This window comes from Aythya fuligula, chromosome 1 (assembly GCF_009819795.1).
Source record: "Aythya fuligula isolate bAytFul2 chromosome 1, bAytFul2.pri, whole genome shotgun sequence".
Classification (NCBI taxonomy): Eukaryota; Metazoa; Chordata; class Aves; order Anseriformes; family Anatidae; genus Aythya; species Aythya fuligula.
In genome coordinates, this window is record NC_045559.1 from 153,272,868 (window position 1) to 153,291,897 (window position 19,030).

At 40.1% G+C, this 19,030-nt stretch overlaps 1 protein-coding gene across 2 annotated transcripts in view; it reads left to right on the forward strand.

The window, feature by feature from the left end:
- The window catches only part of ABCC4 (ATP binding cassette subfamily C member 4), a 148,911-nt gene that overhangs the window by 110,892 nt on the left and 18,989 nt on the right, over positions 1-19,030 (forward strand). For both annotated transcript variants that reach the window (XM_032192288.1, XM_032192295.1), the window contains 4 exons: positions 1,369-1,524; positions 5,802-5,891; positions 6,344-6,516; positions 13,496-13,601. In XM_032192288.1, coding sequence (XP_032048179.1) covers positions 1,369-1,524; positions 5,802-5,891; positions 6,344-6,516; positions 13,496-13,601 — 525 coding nt within the window. The remainder of the gene's footprint in view (positions 1-1,368; positions 1,525-5,801; positions 5,892-6,343; positions 6,517-13,495; positions 13,602-19,030) is intronic.

Consider the following 19,030-nt stretch of genomic DNA (forward strand, 5'->3'; position numbering starts at 1 on the left):
TAATTTCATTCCAGCAGTCATTACTGCATACATCTGAGTCTCAGGCAGTGGGTAATTCCCTCTGGTGTCTGTACGTATATTCATGAAGGTTTTCATGTTTCTTCCTCCTTTCTGCACCCAAATCGCTTTGCCAGGCTATATTGTACATGTTTAATCCTCATAAATCCTTCCTCGTAAAATCAGTATCTCCAACCCATATTAATTTTATGTTGCACTTCTCTGAACTCTTTCCAGTAGGTTGATTTCTTTCTGGAAATGTAGCAATTAGAACTGAGTACAGGAAATAACAAATCCTGCCAAATCAGATCTGTGTAGAGAGCTACACCCATCACCTTCTATGATACAATTGATTACTGCACATTGTTTTCTCTAAGAATCCCTCACCTGAAGACAACATTTAAAAAAAAAATAAAAAAGAATTTGCTGTTCAAGTAGTGTTTAATCACCACTAATTATATGTCTCCTCTTACTTATTAATGGCCCTACTTTCTCCTAAGTCTTGATTTTATATAAGTACTTGTAGATCTTACTCCTTGTCATTAAAGTCAGCAATCCCATATTTTGTGTTGTCTCTCCCTCTTTTTTTTTTTTTTTTTTTTCTGAAAGCATTGTTTTTTCACGTTGTACACAGTTTCTTATTTTTCCTTGGGGAGCCTATAGAAGCCTGAATCACTATGATTTTATTATTCACTGTTTCACGTGTTTGGACAAGAATTTCAGCTTGCCCACGCAGTCTTGTAGTTTCAATGCTTGTATCCTCTCTGCTGAAGCTGTCTGAAGCATGAATACTGTTTGTAATCCTACTGCTAGTTTTAGCTTTATTTTGGCTCTCGAGCTTGACTACTTTACAGAACTTCACCTTAACAGTACTAAGCAAAATCAGTCTTAGTTATGTAAATTGGGAATAGCACTCATAAATTATTCCTGAAATGGTTTGTAAGAGGCCTTTTTTGGATTGAGAAGTGGATGCATGCCTGAAGTGATTTGCCTAATGTCAAAGAGCAAACGAGGTTTAGTGTAAAATTGGCTAGCTTGAATCACATTACTCTACTCACTGAGCTCCTTTCTCTTGTTTATACAATAAAACACAACACCTTAAGAGAGAATCTTTGTTAGGAAAATATTTCTTTCACCTTTGAATGATAAGATCCAAGAAATCACTGAGGATCCAATTGTCACCTGAATGCCAGCTGATCTGGGGGGGAGGTTTTTTCCTCATGAAAAAAAAAAAAAAAGTTAATTATAAAGTAGTTTTATTTGGTGCTTGTTCTACTATAAATCCTGTGATGTAGTAAAACTATTGCTTGACATATTAATTTATCCTGCAAGGCTCTTGGTTTAATTGTACGAGCTTGGTTTGTTCTGTAGGTTGGAATTGTGGGAAGAACAGGAGCTGGGAAGAGCTCTCTTATAGCAGCCCTCTTTCGGTTGGCTGAACCTGAAGGAAGAATCTGGATTGATAAGTACTTGACATCAGAGCTAGGCCTCCATGACTTAAGGAAGAAAATTTCAATTATACCTCAGGTAAGAAGCTGACTTTGCCATAAACGTTTCTTCTATAGCCCTGTAGTATTTAAAACGCTTTGCCAGGATATGTTCCACATACACCCCCGTATTCAGTAGGCAGAGAAACTTCTGCAAGGCATTATTCTGAGAGGGTGGCTGGGCACTGGAACAGGCTCCCCAGGGAAGCGATCACGGCACCAAGCCTGTCAGAGTTCAAAAAGCGTATGGACGTCACTCGGAGACACATGGTTTGATTTTTAGGTGGTTCTGTGTGGAGCCAGGAGTTGGACTGTGCGTGATCCTTTTGGATCCCTTCCAACTCAGGATATTCTATGGTTCTCTGATTCTTGCTAGAACAAGGTCTTGATTATTTTAAGATAAATGGAATCAGCTTTGGGAACTGGAAGATTTTCTTCCTAGTTTTGTTCCTTGTCTGTTCCTCTGGAGTAAGTGCAAATATATGTTAGCAGTATGCTGTCCTCTGTGACTGGGAATGAGCGAAGAAAATCTGGTGGGAATACACCAAGCTTCAGCAATCCTCTGAAAGCATCTCCAAAGTTGATCCTTTGGCAGAAACTGCCTGATGCATTGCTGAAGCTTTCTTAGTAAGGGAGTTTAAGGGGACACATTCACTTCTGTAGTCACCCCTGTACAAAGTGACTGAGGCTAGATCTTGAAAGAGGAAGTTTGCTTACTGGAAGTGAGCTAACAGCCTTTTCAGGGCTGGAGAGGAGGAGAGCAGAGGAAGGGAGAAAGGGGAGTCATTATGACCTATAAATAAAAACTTGGTGACCTTCAGAAGCTGAATGCAGGAAAGGCTGCAATGAAGGAAAAAAATAAGACAATATTGGGAATAACCTCATCTCTGATGTTGGAACAGAAGAATGAATGTTCCAAGAAATCCCATAGACCAGAAGTGTTGTCTTCTATTGTCTGCCTTTCAAATGAGACAATGAACCAGAGAAGGGTTATGTATTACCTCAAAACTTCCTGAAGGCAGAGCCTGTGCAGGTTACCATGTTTCATGAGGGCTCTGATCTCTCCTGTGATCCTCCCTCCCTCTCCAGTGGAGAGTAAAAGAAGAGGGAAGAGCTCATATGTTGGAAATGCAAAGTCATCTTTCTGGCAAATAATTCATCTCAGTTGTTCTAGCAGGTAGATAGAACAGTAGGCTGGAAAGCAGAGGAATTCATTTGCCATGTTTAGCATTAATTCTCTGTATTTTATTACAGGAGCTGTATTTAGAATCCTTTGACCACGTTTGTATCTGAGTGTTTGCTAGCCTGTTGGCAGGATGGCATTCAGAGTGTTAATATTACTTTCTTAATTTGAGAATCTGATAAAAACGGGAATGAACAGTGGTTCTAAGCCTCCCTGCTTACCTGCTTTTTTTTTTCCCTTTCCCAAGAGCAGGAGTCAGAGAAAGTAGATATGCTTTTACTAAAAAATAATAATAATAAAATAAAAGGCCAACAAACAAACAAAAAAGAACATCACTTCCCCAGCAACTGGATTGCTGCCTTATGCAGGCTGCCTTTTTGTTTCTGCATGCTGAGGTATTTGTTTATGTATGGCAGAGGTACCCAGTGGGACTAGTCACCTTTTCATATCTAAAGAGAACTTTATGTGGACTTAAGTTTTTTTTTTGTTTTGTTTTTGTTTTGTTTTGTTTTGTTTTTGTGTGTGTGTGGTCTTTTTTTTTTTTTTTTTTCTTTTTACACTTGTGCACAATGTTCTTTTCTCCTGAAAACAGATGATCATCAGTTCATTCAAGGTCTACAGCTTTATTGAAACCCTACCTGTAGCTATTGCAGGTGATTTCTACATTTGGAAGCATTCAACCCAGTTGAATAAGATAGTGCTGACACAGAAGAGCTGCTGGTCAAATTCAGTTTCTACACACTGAATAAAGCAGATGCTCAAAGTTCACTATTTAATTATATGTGGTGGTTTGTTTATTCATACATTGGCTTATCACATGGTTATAAAACCATTTCAATTCAGTAGAATATTGTGATAGGGTTTTCGTCATGGTCCCAAAGGGTTTTAATTGTCTGAAGGGTAGCAGGTAATGTTTCTTCTCCACATAGGGGAGGACTTGTTTTTACTAAAAATATGTGAAACAATGAAGTGGTGGTAGTAGGAAGAGGACGAAGGTTTGGAATTAGGTTTATACTAGACTAAACTGAGTGATAAGCATTGTCTTTGTAGTGCATTAATAACAGTGATGTCAATAATAGAAATAGTCATGTAACATCAGGCAGTTGTTTTGCAGCAAATATCTCCATAATTATGTGGGAAGTCAAAAAAAAAAAAAGCAACAACAACAAAAAGAAGAGAGAGAGATTCATTAAAATTATAACATAAGGCACGCTAAACTAACCCATTCCTAGAGTGATGAGTCAAGACTGATGTTTTCTTACATTTAAGGTTAAATACATACCTGGAGAAATAAAAATGTGCTTAGGCTTCTAATTGCTTGCTTGGATAGAGCTGTGTGAAGGCTGTGTTTGTAAATCTTTCCTATGCAAATGTTGTCTGCCTCCCTGACTGCAAGCATTTTTACAACAATTATTTACAGGTTTGTCTTATTACTTTCCTCTCATAAACTAGGCTATTTTAAATAATAATCTGTGTCAGAAATGATAATTAAAAAATATCCTTATCTACTGTTGCAGTACACGTCTGTTGTTAGGACTTTTATAATAGTTATGAACACTTTATAAATTCAGTTGCTTATTTTACCAACCTATAAAAATAGATTGAAAAGGAAAATAAACCTAACAATACCTTCAAAAAACACACCAAGTGGAGTATTAAAATAGTTATTGTTAAACAAATTACTTCCTAAGGTGTTTTTTTTTAAGAAAAATGTTCTTTAGCCTGCTAATGTTTTCATTAAATCCTTTTGTTCATTCAACAGGTTTTTAGCGACATGTTTTGCCAACTCAACAGATACTTTCAAATAATTGGTGTGCCATGTCAAGAAACACATATGTTCTTTTATACTGCTTGTGGCATGTTTTGTCTCAGTTAATCCTTTTATACCGTTCAGAATAGTTTCGATGTGAAGACAGTAAGTGAAGGCAGAAATCCTGTTCTGATTTGCTGCTGCCATTTGGGTGGAGCTGGCCATCACTAGGCTTAGGTGGGATGTCAGTCAAGACAGAAGGTAGTCTTGGAGTAAGCTGAAATTACCAAATACAACTTCAAACATTCTTTAGGAGAAAAAAAAATGCAAAAGATTTCTCCAATTTAAACGAGACTCTGATAACATTTTCTCCATTTATCATTAGTACTGGTACAGCTTTTGGGTTGTTGTTGTCTTTGCGTAGCATAAAGAGGAGTTTTGTTTTGTCAGTGCACAACTCTCTGGTCTGTCAAATCCCCTTAGTGAGTACTGACCTGATGCTTTGGGAAGGCTGGACCAAAAGCCATCTTCCCACTTCTCAAATAGTACATTTTTCAGTGTGCATTGATTTCTGCCAGTTTTTGCCAGTTTACTGTCTGTTACTGGTCTGAATGAGAACAGTGGCTGCTTCAACCACAAGTAAAGCCACATTGGTACCTGAACTGGGCGACTGTACTGATTTGACTCCCTAGTTTATTTTGAATTAGCCCAGGAATACTCCAGATCTCGATAAGCTTGGTATAATGCTGAAGCCATATAGATGAACTTATGCGTGAGTGTAAGATACACATTTACACGTGTAGATTTAAACATTGCACGGAAATGGTGAAATCTGTTTCTTTTAGGCTCTGCTGGTAAAATTGAAGGGGGTTTATGGTATGAAATTAGGAGTTAAAAAAAAAAAGGAAAATGAAAATGGCACTGGGAGCAAGTGAATTCCTCTCCTGTTTTATTTAGTGTAAACATAAATTTTCAAAACTGCCCAAACATAATTTAGGAGTGTGACCCCATTGACAGCAGCAGTTTCTGGTTCTCATTAACAATACCAGGATAGCAGTGATTGCATGTGAGTATATATATAGCTTGTGGCATCAAAACAGTGGGATGTAAATGCCCATTTGAGTACCGACATAACTGTGTGCTGTCATCTGCAAATAGACCTGCCCTGTTTGGGAAATCAGCTCCACACAGAGTGGCCAGACACTTGTCTCCCCCCCCTCTCTTTTCAGTGTGCTAAATACTCTTCTGCGTTTCATAAAAGATAGCTTGTTGTAGGATGTTTCTATGTTACTGTTGATATAGGTTAGTTCTGATTATTATTAGCTAACCTATTGTGATCTAAAACCTGTGTTTATAACAGAATGCTAATTTTGTTGGGTTTTAGGAGCCTGTTTTATTCACTGGAACTATGAGGAAAAACTTAGACCCTTTCAATGAATACACTGACGAGGATCTGTGGAATGCCTTGGAAGAGGTGACTTACTAAGTCTATATTTACAAGCCAAGTAACACCATTATGCTTGTGTGCATTGGGTTTTAGATGTTTTCATGAGGTTTGTTACGGGCATAGCTGTTGATGGAAAAGAGCAGAGCGTTGTGTGAGTGTTTGTGCATGTGTGTGTTTGTGCATGTGTGTGTAGACATGCATATTGTTATATAAGTCTTTTATGAAAAAATTATCCCTTGGGATGATGTTTTGGTTACGTTTTGATTCATATCTTAGTTTTAATGAACATTAATAGATTCTTAACAATATGCTTTTTTAGAATTCTAATAACTGACACACTGTAATCCAACTTGGCACTTAGTCATTTTGTGTCAGAATATAAAAGGCAAACCTTGCATAGTTATTGTTGTGTCATCAAACGTACAATAGCTGATTTAAAAGGGAGTTACTCATCCTACAGTATGTTGACATGTCAACAGGTGCAACTGAAGGAGGTTGTGGAAGATCTGCCTAATAAAATGGAGACACAGCTGGCAGAATCTGGGTCTAATTTTAGTGTTGGTCAGAGACAGCTGGTATGTCTTGCCAGAGCGGTTCTAAAAAAAAATCGGATCCTTATCATTGATGAAGCAACAGCAAATGTGGACCCAAGGTAAAAACAAAATGTCATGTTAAGATGAGCTGTTTTTCTTCGGTATGATCACCTGTGCTGTAGAGATGAACTTAAATACTTTGTGTTTCTTGTCGTTTGTATTGCTGTTTTATGTTTTCCACAATCCTATCATAACTGTCTATTCATATTGGGATGGCTCAGCTTCAGGCCCAGAACAGATGATATAAGCTGGATATGTGCCCAGAATATCCCTGATTTCAGTGTGGAATAGGAAGATTAATATTCCAAATGGATCTGTCCCGCAGCCATCAACAAGAACTTCCCTGGAAATGCAGATCAGTAACATCAGAACAGCCATGAAACTAAGCTGAGTTCTGTTGATTACAGGAAGAAATGTCTCTGCAAAAATAATAAATAAATAATAAAAAAAAAATCTTCCTCTCTCTTCCACCCCCCAAAAAAAGGCAAAATTAGAAGGGTAACAAGCGGTTGTAGGCAAAACCAGTATGGTTGTGAGGTGCTGTCCCTTCAGATGGCTCAGATACCCATGTAGATAAAGTAAGGGGGAAAAGGTAAGCAATTCTAAAGACCACAGCAATTGCAAAACAGATTTGGAGGTGTTTAAAGCTAGAGGAGGAGCTCGTTTATCACTCATTATTTTGTCTTGTATAACTCAGACCAGCAGAACTTTCCTGAATTCGTTCTTGTTTGAACTCGAGTGTACTTCTAGAAGAACATCCAACCTCAATAGAAAAAATTTTCAATGACAACCCTTGTTAAATTGTTCCAATAGCGAAGTACCCCCACTGTTAATTTTTGAAACATTTGAAACGCTGGTGGAAATATTTTGGAAACAATACTGCAAACGTACTGCATCAATTAGCCTGAGCTGAATATATAGTTCCAACAAACTATGGCTTGAGGGAAAACTCAAAGTCCAAAGAGGACAATAACACAGCAAGTCTCTCAAACAGATGCATTAAGGATTTTGTATGTCATCTGGGCGTGACTCATTTTTATAACATCTTCTTGGGGGAGAAGTGGTGCCACTAGGGTAGCTTTGCAGTTCAGCTCACAGTGTATTTCTGAAACCTTTGGAGCAGTGTTTTCCCTTCCCAGAGGTTCCTTTTTTTTTTTTTTTTCTTTTTTGACTATTAGTATATTTTTGTGTAAGCACTGATAGATTAGTGTGATTAATCTGTGATTAATCATAGCTGTGGAAATTTAATACCATCTTACTCATCCTCCCTATTTTGGCATCTAACGTGTGTGTTCTCAACTTGCACTATCCATTTAATTGATCTTGATTAATGTGCGCTGCAATATATATTATAATAAGGTAAATGTTTGTTTGTATCAACTCTAGGCATAACAATAAAAATAATAACTTGGAACTTCTCCTTTGAATTCAGTTTGCATTACAGTCATTATTACCTTTTCCTTAATGTGTTGCTAAAACTAGAGCAAAGTATTTTTCAGCTGTGCAATCTGATAGGACGTTCATCAGGAAATGCTGATGTGTGTTGCTTAACTGAGCAGTTAGGGAGGCATTTTTGGCATGTAAAGAAAACCTCCTCCTCTTCTGATGCACAACCCCCATACCTGGCACCCTTGTCTCTAGCCTGGCGGCAAGCACACATCGTATCAAGCACCTGGGATAGGAAACCATGGGGAGCTGCCGCCGGCTCTGGAGATTATTATTCCTTTTTCTGTTGTTCTGGCTCTTGATCTCTTTACCTCAACCGCTGCTGCAACCATGTCCCTCCTTCAATTCAACCTGGAAGCAAATGTGAGAAGCCAGGGTTTGAGGGTGGGAGGAGGAGAGGGATGGGTGAGATGCCATGAGGCAGTGGATATGACATTTCCCTGGGCTGAGGGACTCTTCACCATGGTTCTCCCTCTTGGCTAGGCCATTCTTGTTTGCTGTTGAGTGAAGCCGAGCAAATGAATAAAGGGAAGGAATTTGGAGTGTATCTTTCTCCCTCCTGTCTATGTCTTCCAGCTCCCATAAGTACCCCTATTACCTCCTCATAGCGACTGGCTGCTCTGCATGCTGCAGGGGTGTCGGTGCTGTTCACAGGGAGAGGAGGAGCCTGCCATAAAGAAGGTTCTCCTAAGTCAGACTGCTCGCATGTTGTATGCGATGACTGACAGGCATTTAATTTGATGTTATCTTTTTGGTCCTGAAGCCAGAATTCTTATCCCTAAGAATGGAATAATTTTATAGCAGTTAAGTGATTCGGGAAAGTTGTGTGAAAGCTGGAGGAGAAGAGCTGAAAAGTCTTTCTGCAGTCTCTTTGTTGATATATTGAAACAAAATCCCTAGTAACTGAGGCTTTTTCTTTCTTTTCTTCATTTTTTTTTTCTTTAATACTAAGGTCAGTGCTCTCTGAGTACACTAGTATTTATTAACTTGTATTTTTACTACTTGCAGAGGACACAACCTTTTAGGGCCAGACCACCATCACATTTTTACACTGGTTGTTTATTGACTGTGGTTAAAAGCAGTCTCTGCACATGGTTCAGTTCATTAGTCGGTTTAACCTTGTAAGCTTTAACTTTCTGTTGCATCTAATTGGTATCTGCACTCGTTTCTCTTTCGGAGCAGTTATCATCAAGTGTTGCTTTCTCCGAGGCCGCTCAGGAATAGCGCAGTGAGAGATATGCTTCCAGGACAATCCCAGGAGGACACTAAGCTGGAGATAACGACTTACCCAGTGTTTCTTTCAAGCAGCTCAGTTGCTTCACACTCAGACTGTGTTTATTCTTGCTCTTCAGCCAGTTTTCTTCTTACACAGTCAACTAATTCAGGATATACCAGATCTTGGCTTGCTGTGAAACCTGCTCTTAGATCCCCAATCCGTGGTGCCAGCGGGACAGCCACGCCACCATTTTGTGCTTTCTTATTGTATTGTTCTTTGTAATGGGGAGTATCGTGGTTCCTATTTTCATATTATCAGATTCGGGTTGAGCTTTTGTCATCCAGCAGCCCTGGTTTGGTATTCAGGTTGTATCTTTGGTTTATAATGTGCCTGAAAGTTTGATCCACTGAAGGGGACGATGGAATCCCTTGGCACTTGCTTGGCCGCTTTATCAGCATGGGTTGGGAGCCCAAAGGCGCGTACAATCTGTGGCCCTCAAAAAAGGACAGAAATTCTGCTTCCTTTGGCACTTTTCAGGAGGGTGGACAGCTCTAACTGGCACATAATATAGTCTCTGCACCCGTCAGTGCTTAATTCTACATGCAGTCCCATTTCATAGTGAGTCTGAGATTTTCACGCCTTTCCTGCCTTTTCTCCAAGGTTCTCTGGAGGTCACTGACAGTGCTTCTGCCTAAAAACTATACTTTAAGATCTACCACTAACCTTAGAGAGGGTCTGGTCTGGGTCTGCCAGTGGAGAGACCTACGTGAGATTTCATACTGTGGTATTTGAGGATTGAGTCTTTCTGTGATTATAGTCTCATTTGAGAACATTTGTCACATCCACAATACGACCAGAGGGATAAGTTTATGTTCAAGAAATATTTGTTTAAGACAATAGGTTGATAGTATCTATAAAAGAATGAGAAATGTTTTCTATTGTAAATGCAGGGAGGGATGGTGCTGTAAGGAATGCATGTGTTAAAGGCAGGTATAATAAATGAATACAGGGAACAGAGATGTTCAAGGATTATGCATTCTCCTGAGATAACAGTGGGAATAACCTGAGAGTTGAAAATTGTTTTGAGCTCTTTTAAAAGTTATTTTCAAAATTCCTGAGCAAGCTACAATTCTCTGTGCTCCTCAGTAGCTCTGCAGGAAACCTCACCTTGAGCTTGACTATGGGGAAAGAAAAAGGTTTTCTTTACATTATTCCAGGTCGTATTGAAGCTTTTGTTTCCATTTTTCTATTCAGTGTAGACTATCTCTAACCATTGCAGAGAATGCATCCTGCTGTCTCTCTAAGCCTCTTCCCTACTGAGTGTTATCATGTGTGGCCCTGATTTGCTCAGTCGAAATAAAGAGTAGCCAGGTCATTGAGGTAGCGCTGAGAAGACAGCAAAAAATATATGTGTGCGTTAACAATGGGGTGAAAGCACCGTATTGCTGTGATCTGAACCATGCACACGCTAGGGGAGTGTTAAGGATGCACGGCTTCCTTCCCTTAAGGACACGGTTAACACACGGGGCCAAAGAAACCTGTCCTGACTTCTCCTCCTGTCCCTTTCCCTGATTGCACAGCGGCCTTGGTTCAGAAGCAGGAGTTGTGAAACATGTTCTCTGGTTGCAGAATCACACGGGATGGTTGAGGCTGGAAGGCCCCTCTGGAGGCCAGCTGGTCCAACCCCAGCTCAAGCAGGGCCACTTCGAGCAGGTTGCCCAGGACCGCATCCAGGTGGCTTTTGACGATCTCCAAGGAGGGAGGTTCTCCTGCCTCTCTGAGTGACCTGCTCAGTGCTCAGTCACCTGCACAGTTGAACAAACAAGTGTTTCCTGATCTGATGGAGCCTCCTGTGCTACAGTTTGTGCCCCTTGCCTCTTGTCCTGTCAGAGGGCGCCCTGAAAAGAGCCTGGCTCCGTCTTATTTGCACACTCCCTTCAGGTATATGCAGATACTGATAGGATCCTGCCCTGAGCCTTCTCTTCTCCAGGCTAAACAGTCCCGTCTCTCTCAGCCAGAGGAGAGATGCTCCAGTCCTTCAATCATCTTTGTGCTCCTTTGCTGACCTGTTAGCAGCATGTCCATGTCTCTCTTGTGCGGGGGAACCCAGAACTTGACTCAGTACTGCAGGTGAGGCCTCACCAGCACTGAACAGAGGAGAGAGAAAGATTTTCCTAAGTCTTTCCTGTCTCTTCTCTTACGAAATAGGAGCATAAAGACCAGGCTATCTCAGACAGAGGCCAGGAGCCTGGTCCTCTCGTTTCCTTAGTGAGTGTTCTTACTAGTAAGCTGGTAGCAGGAGATAGAGAAGATGGGCAAAGGAGCCTGCTAGATTCCAAACCTGTCCTAGGCTGCACTAGGAATTTAGGCAAAGACTGAATGAATTCCTGTCTGAAGAATCATCTCCAGCTCATGACAGAGTTAAAATGTTTCTATCCCCAGTAAGCTTTCACGGGAGCTCTTACTTAACTGTTTGTCTTCCTTCTCTCTGATGATTTATCCTGTCATCTGCAGTGATCTGTCTTTTCCTCTGTCATGCCGATTGCTTAAGCAGTTTGTAACAGAAGTTCTGATCCGTCCTCAGAAGCACAAAGTTGTGCTTTCTGCTGTGGAAACTTAGAGGTTACTCCCGTTTCTCCAAGTCATCCTGTTCTTCCAAAGTTACATTTGCCCCTTTTTATTGTTAGTGCCTCCTGACATAGTGGCAAGAGAACAATTCTTGTTGCTTAACTAACGAGGCAATGTCAAATATTTGTCATGTCCAGACAGATTCACTGTAGAGTACTATTTCTATCTAAAAAGTCATAATTTGTCACAGGAAGACACGCTTTGCTTGCATCTTTGTTCTATTGTATTTGATTTTCTGGTTGCTTTTAACAGTTTGAGGCTTTGCAAGCAGCAGGTTGAAGCTAACATGGCTCCCCGAACATATCAGTTCATGCAAATATATCTCCTTTGTCTTGTTTTAATTCTATGTACAGCATTTATTATTCTCCAGTCATTATATAAAATTACAATATATTGTTCCAGTAGAAATCTTGGAAATGAGACCCGTGCCTTCATACACCTCAGTACTAAGCTGCAGCTTCCCTGGTCCCACTAACTCCAGTATATTTTGAGCTGTTTGTGTCTTCCTTTTATCTTGGAAAAATAATTTTAACTTCTCTATCTGCATTCCCACACTGCCTTTTCCCTCGCTGTTGCCACTCATCATTTTTTTGACGGCTGGTGCACAATATTTGCATAGTCACCTGGCATGTCTTTGTGCCCAGGTTGGGAACTAAGGCTTCCTCTGCACTGTGGGCTGTCAGGTGCCTGTAGAGGGCATTCATCACCTGATGGCTGCCTAATTCAGGTGCTCTAATTCACCTTCCAGCCATTCCTTTCCTCTTTTCATTGATTCTAAAGTGGACTAAGTAGATTTTCAAATTTAAGCCTTACCGTAGTGCTTTAAGTTAGGTGGTGTCAATGCTTCTCCTGTACGTTTAGCTTCTTAAACAATCTCCAGTTTTATCATTGCTGGTCTTTTGCCTTAATACTTGTTTATACAACTAAGGAAAGACATTAAAATATTAAAATCTTTCAGTACAATTATATTTCCTTGTCAGCGTTCTCAGCTTAACTTGTGACATTTTCACATTAACACTGTGATTCAGTGTCTGTGCTCTAGCTTAATTTTCATTCTTTACAAGCCTAATGTTTCCACCTGATACCCTTCCTTAGGTGGCTAATTCATATAGTAGGGTAAGACTATATGAAACTTGAAAGCTTTTATCCCTTTCCTTGGATTCTGTGGGAGTTATTACTTTGCATTTATGGAGTGTGCCATTCTGTATTCAAGTTCTTGAGCTACTCCAGTTCTAGTTTCATGTACCAACCAGCTCTGCAATTTAATCCCCTTTTGCAGTTGAAATCAAGAACCTTGGTTATGGGCTGTCTCGTGTTCAATTCGTTTGCCATGAAGGATATTTACTTCCACCATCTTTTCTTCATTGCTTGCACAATCTAAACCTTAAAAGAAAATGACAGTTGAATTTTGGTGCAGAAATCTGTAGGAACATCTAACCCTGCTAATAGGAATGTTGCTCCATCTGTAATCAAAGCCTGGGAATTTAGTCTCTTGAAGTGAAACCTATTGCTCTGCTCCCAGGAAGAAGTTCTTTCCTCCTTAACCATTAGTGGATAGATTTTGGAGCCGTGCTTCATGATAAGCCTCCAAATCGTGTAATGTAACAAGGGGAAGAAGCACTACCATGACTTCATGAGAACATTTCCTGATATACAGTTCTGTTTGATGAAGTCATAAAACTTGCCTGTCAGTCAGTTATCCATGCAAGCATCTTACTTTTGTCTGCACTACTCTTTCCGTGTTTCAGAACAGATGAGTTCATTCAAAAGACGATCCGTGAAAAGTTTGCTCAGTGCACGGTGCTGACCATTGCACACCGCTTGAACACCATTATCGACAGCGACCGGATTATGGTAAGAGTTAACTGCTTAAACGCTTCTTTTTTCTTTTACTGAAAATGAGTAATTGTATTTATTCAGCTAACTTTTGATCCAGAAATGGGCAGAAGTTTGTTGTGTTTTAGACTTATCCTACTTACTGTGATTGGCAAATCATAAAACTGTAGAAGTAATGACCTGAAAAGACTGCTTACATTTTCTGGCTCTGTGGTTTCCAACCTGCGAGGCATAAACACATTGTAGGTAAGGTGCACCACCAGACTTGAGCAAATAAGCTCTGCCAGTAGTAGTGAAGACACACCCAAGTGGCTCTGGATGGAGTCAGCTGGATTCAGTCAGGTTTATTAATTCAGTCTCGGTGGGCTGAGGGAGGCAGTGACAATAGTTAGTGGTGTGGGATGTGTGAGAAGGAAGTGGTAGAGGTTCTGGGGCAGGAGACGTGGTGGTAAGGAGGCAGCAGCTGCCCTGGGGCAAGGGTGGTGGTGGAAGAAGTGGAACTAGACTGGTGAGGTAATGAACATGGCCAGCTTTCTAAAGCAAGGTTCAAACAGAAAAGATGAAGCAGTACCAATCCAGCAGCCTCTGCCATCTTTGTTCCCAACAGAGCAGTGATACACTGTGCCACTGTGAAATACTCTCTCTGCCATCATGCCTGCCCCATAATGTATTGTGCACACATAGAAAATAAAAAATCCTTGCTGATTATTTTCATATAGGCAATGGTCTTTCATAGGCTCTCAGGAATCAGGCAGGTTTGTGTCCTTGAAATGTTGTGCAGTCTGCATTTTTGCAATTTTCTATGGTAGGAACAGGAGCCCATTGGAAATGTTTTCCTCACAGTCAGTTAATGAAGTGACTGACATAGTGGGCAAAGCATGTTCATGAGTGCAACTCAAATTTAGTTGTGCTTCAAGCAGACATTACCCTTATCCTCTCAATGCTAACCCTAAAATATTTATGAAGCTTTTGTTATGTTAAAATGAAGCTTGTTAATTCTTTCAGTACTGTTTTTTGTTGTTGCTGTTGTTTTTTTAATTGGATGCCCAAAACATCTTAAAATCTGTGATTGAGGTACAATGGTTGCCCAAAGTATGCAAAATGAAACAGTTGGATCTGCTGAGGTGAGTGGCGTTCTGAAGAATAGAATAGAGCAGATCATGAACCGAGTGATCGTAGTTTACGTACAAAGAGAGAAACCAGCAGAACTGCCATAATAAGTTGTATAATTGCAAGCATTTAAGGTATAATAAATAAATATTTTCTTCACTGGTGAATACCTCCCCACAAGTCTAATGGGTATGTTGGTGTTCTCTACAACTAAAGTGAACAAAAGACTTGTGAGGAAACAACTGTGACCTAATTAATGGCTGTGTGTGTTTGTTAGCTGTCCAAAGGGATTTCTGTGGGTTTTGGTTCATTAACTACAATTAACATGTTATGCACAGAGTACTCTTTCCATGAAGATGTTTTCTTAGTATTACCTTTAAAATCATGCAGTTCAGATGAAAACTGGATGTTCTTGTGTACTGTTTTTGCTAAAATCATTTGAATATGACATGAAATTTGGAAATCACTCTTCTCAAACTGTTCAGTATTATTGCCAATGGTGTAACTACTCTGTTGTACTTTTAGAGACAGTGTCTTATTTTTAACCTTATGTTTTTTCAGTTTAGCCACTATTAAGATTCCTACTTTCTTAAAAGTCCATTTATGTTCATACATTGTCTAATACAGTCTTTATGGAATGGCTTTGATCTCTTTAAAGTCCATTAAAGAAGAGATTTCATGAAAGTATACCTTAAGAGTCCACAGCCATTAGTAACTTAAATATTTTTCATCTTTTTACATTGCTTTATTTTGATCTTCTTACAGATTTCTGTAATTTTAGGGTGAGGGGAGAGTGAGAAGCATTAGGCAGAAAAAAGAAGGAAACTGGCATGTTGACCCATTAACAAGCTGGTTTTCTCGACATCCTTATTCAGAGGTACTGATTCTGCTTCCAAACAAATCAGAAATATTACAGCATGTTTAGAATGATCAGAGTTGTGGCAGGTGTGCTTTTGTTACGCTTTTTAATTACTTGGTTTACTCAGGCGTGTAACTCCTAGTGGAAATAAACAGAATTTTGGAAGAGTAAGAAAAGTGTGTGTTAAAAATACAAAGAACAAGAATATTCCTCTAGAGAACAAACAATTAATGAGTGCTATTAACAACAAAACAGTATTCATGGAAAAATAATCATTTACTTAAATATCAGGAAAATTCAGAAGACTCGGCTAAAAAAGCTGCGTATTTTAAAATTTGGTCTCTCGAAATTACAATGTGTTTTAGTAATTCACGAAATTAACTTTGTGCAGTAAAAATGCACAAACTGCAGTGCATTGTTCTTCCACTATCATGTATTATTATTAAAACTTTTGGGTTTGTTTCTTCTTTAACTGAGACTTCTAGATGTAATAATGCCTTCATTTGTGAGCCATCCCAAATCTCTGATATTGGCTGTCCTGGTAAGTTGGATAGAAAATGAGTGAAGAACAACAAAAATGGAACCTCATAGTTGGAATATTAACATATTAATATTGTCTTTTGACAAACAATGAATGAACTTACTTGTCATATAAACCTATTCAGCTTTCTTGACTTGGTCACAAGTCCAAGCCCATTCCTGAACACGTATACGTAACCTGGGCACAAACTAGGATTTCCCTCCCTCCCCACTGAATCAGTAAGATTTGGAATGGACCGCAGGAGGTCTCTAGTACAATTTCAGATCAGGTTGCTCAGGGCTCTATCCAGTTGGGTCTTGAAAACCTCAGAAGGTGGAGATTCCACAGGCTGTCTGGGCAATCTGCCCCAATGCTTGATTATCTGCCATGAAATCTTTTTTTCCTTATATCCAGTTGAACCCTCCCCTCAGTTTATGGCAAATGTTTCTTGTTTCCCCACTGTACATCTCACTAAAGAGCCTGGCTCTTTCTTCTGAGTGGCTTTGTTGTAGGTATGGGAAGATTTCTGTTCACTCCCCTGAAGTCATCTGTTCTCAGGGATGAACAAACTGTCTCTGTCAGCCTCTTCTCACAGGGCAGGTGCGACAGTGCCCTGACCACCCTGGTGACCCTGTTTCAAACTCACACCAATTTGCCTTCATCTTTCTTGTTTTAGGGGAAAGAGGGTGTGAATACGCTGTTGATACCCATGGCACACCGGTTGACTTTTGTTCAGCCTACATCTCTCAGGACCCCAGCTCCTTTTCATCTGAGCTGTTGCCCAGGCACTTACTGGTATTGCTAAGAGGGGGTTAGTCCATTCCAGATTCAGGTCTTTGAATGTCCTTTTCAGGACATTCATCTGAACTGTTTCAGTGTCCTGAAGTTCCTGGTGACCTATTCTTTCAGCCTGTCTACATCTGGATCCCCTTGGTTGTCGTCCCTGCCTTAAGCATATTGACTGCAGTCCTCAGTTTGACATTGTCCACATGCTTTTGATGTGATTTGATTTAATTGCTGGTTAAAGCAGAACTTTCCAAAAAGAAAACGTTCATCGTTAGGGTTGATTTAAACCTTAAAAAAAAAAAAAAAGAGAGAGAGAACAGAAAATAATTTTTCGAAAGTCATGAGAAAATGTCAAGTTGGATGAGTATGGAAATAGGAACTGAACGTGAACTGTTGCATGTCTGCTCACACCCATTGTAATAACCGGTTCTATTTTAGAAGAGAAGAAAGCCTACTGGAATAGGAAAAAAAAGGAAGAACAGAATACGTTTTATACAACTGTAGACAAATCTGGCCTCGGGAGTTGTTTTAATTCTCGTTTGTTCCATTCCCAAAACCATACCTCTGGTTTCATAATCCAGGTCACGCCTTAAGAGTATTTCCATTATATCTGTCTCAGTGATAAATACATTTTATCAGAACTTCAAACGCATAAAATCATTGAGGGAAGAGCTGTATTGTGTAATGTGATACTCTCTAACCCAATCACCTCAATGAGTAATACTACATTGCACTTGCATGGGACCTTTCATCTGGAAATTGTAACGCTCTTTACAAACATTAATTAATTAAACTTCAAACACCTGGGTGAGATAGGGAAGTATCCATACAATCTTTGGAACCAAAGTTGGAAAGACTTGTTAAGTCAGGCCATCAAATAATGCTACCATAAAATTATAATCCAGTGGTTTTCGAACTTCTTTTTTTTTTTTTCTTTTTCTCTCCCGTGCTCCTCATAGGACATTTTCTCACTCTTTTTTCCTCATTTGTTTGAGAACCCAAGTTGTTTCTCCTCCCATCAGGTGCTTGCAGCATCCCATTGTAGCCCTTTGGCACAGGCAGACACCCTTCTCCCTGGCAGAGGAGAAGCACCACAGTTGCCTCTCGTTACGAAGGCAAATCCTGGCAAAAGTTCAGTTCAGGCTTGCTCCACTAGCCCCTCATTCCACGTGGCTTCCCCACCACCACAACAGCTGCTTCCTTGTCCTTTCCTCACCTTAGAGGGCGAGGGCCTTTTACCTAAATTGCATCTGCAGCTCAGTGAACCCAGCCAGGAGTAGCCTGGGGCAGCTGGGAGGCACCACTCCCAAGACTTCCAGTGGGATCTCGTAAAATCCCCATCATCCATTCCTCCCCCTCTTCTCTGCTTCCTTCTTCAGGTTGAGAAATACTTTTTAGAAACTGTATTTTTAGAGATGGGGGGGAAAGTTGAGGCATACAGGAATTGAGGCTCACTCGGGGCCATACTGAATGCATCTGCCAAGAGTCTCATGTGGTTGTTTGCCCTATATACCATCCTGTGGCCTTTCTATAGGAAAGTCTCAAAGTAGCCAGAACTTGTGCATTTCCCAATGACAAGGATGTTTTCTCCACAGAGATTTTTCATATCAGTGTAATGCTTCTTTGAAATGGAAACTCTTTATGCAAGCAGAACTTGATCTAGTAATTAAAAACTCATTCAAATTGGAAGTTTTTGAGGAAGAGAACCATGGGAAGAGATTTGATTTATTTATGGGAAAACCTGTTGTGGTTGCATACTGAAGTGACTAATATTCAGGATAACAGTACAATGTGCTTCACAGCCAGGCTTGAGTTCTTTTTTTTTTTTTTTTTGGTCGATGGAAATTTACTTCCCACATCTCCCTGGTACACCTCCCTCATTCAGGTGTTCCCATTTTTCTGACGTTACATTGCATTTACCATGGTGGAACATCTGAGCCTCATAAATCAGGCACTGTGGATAAAACATACACTGTGGACATCTAACTGCAGCAGGGCACATCAGTCCATTGAAATCACACACAAACACCTTGAAAGGAAAGGGGAAACTGCAGGGACATCTGGGCAGTTTGCAGAGTGACAGGGGAGTCACCCACAGCTAGACACAACTCTGTGCAGCCGACAAGAGAGAATAAGCTTGGGGGAGCCTGAATCTACAGCCCAGGTAGAAGC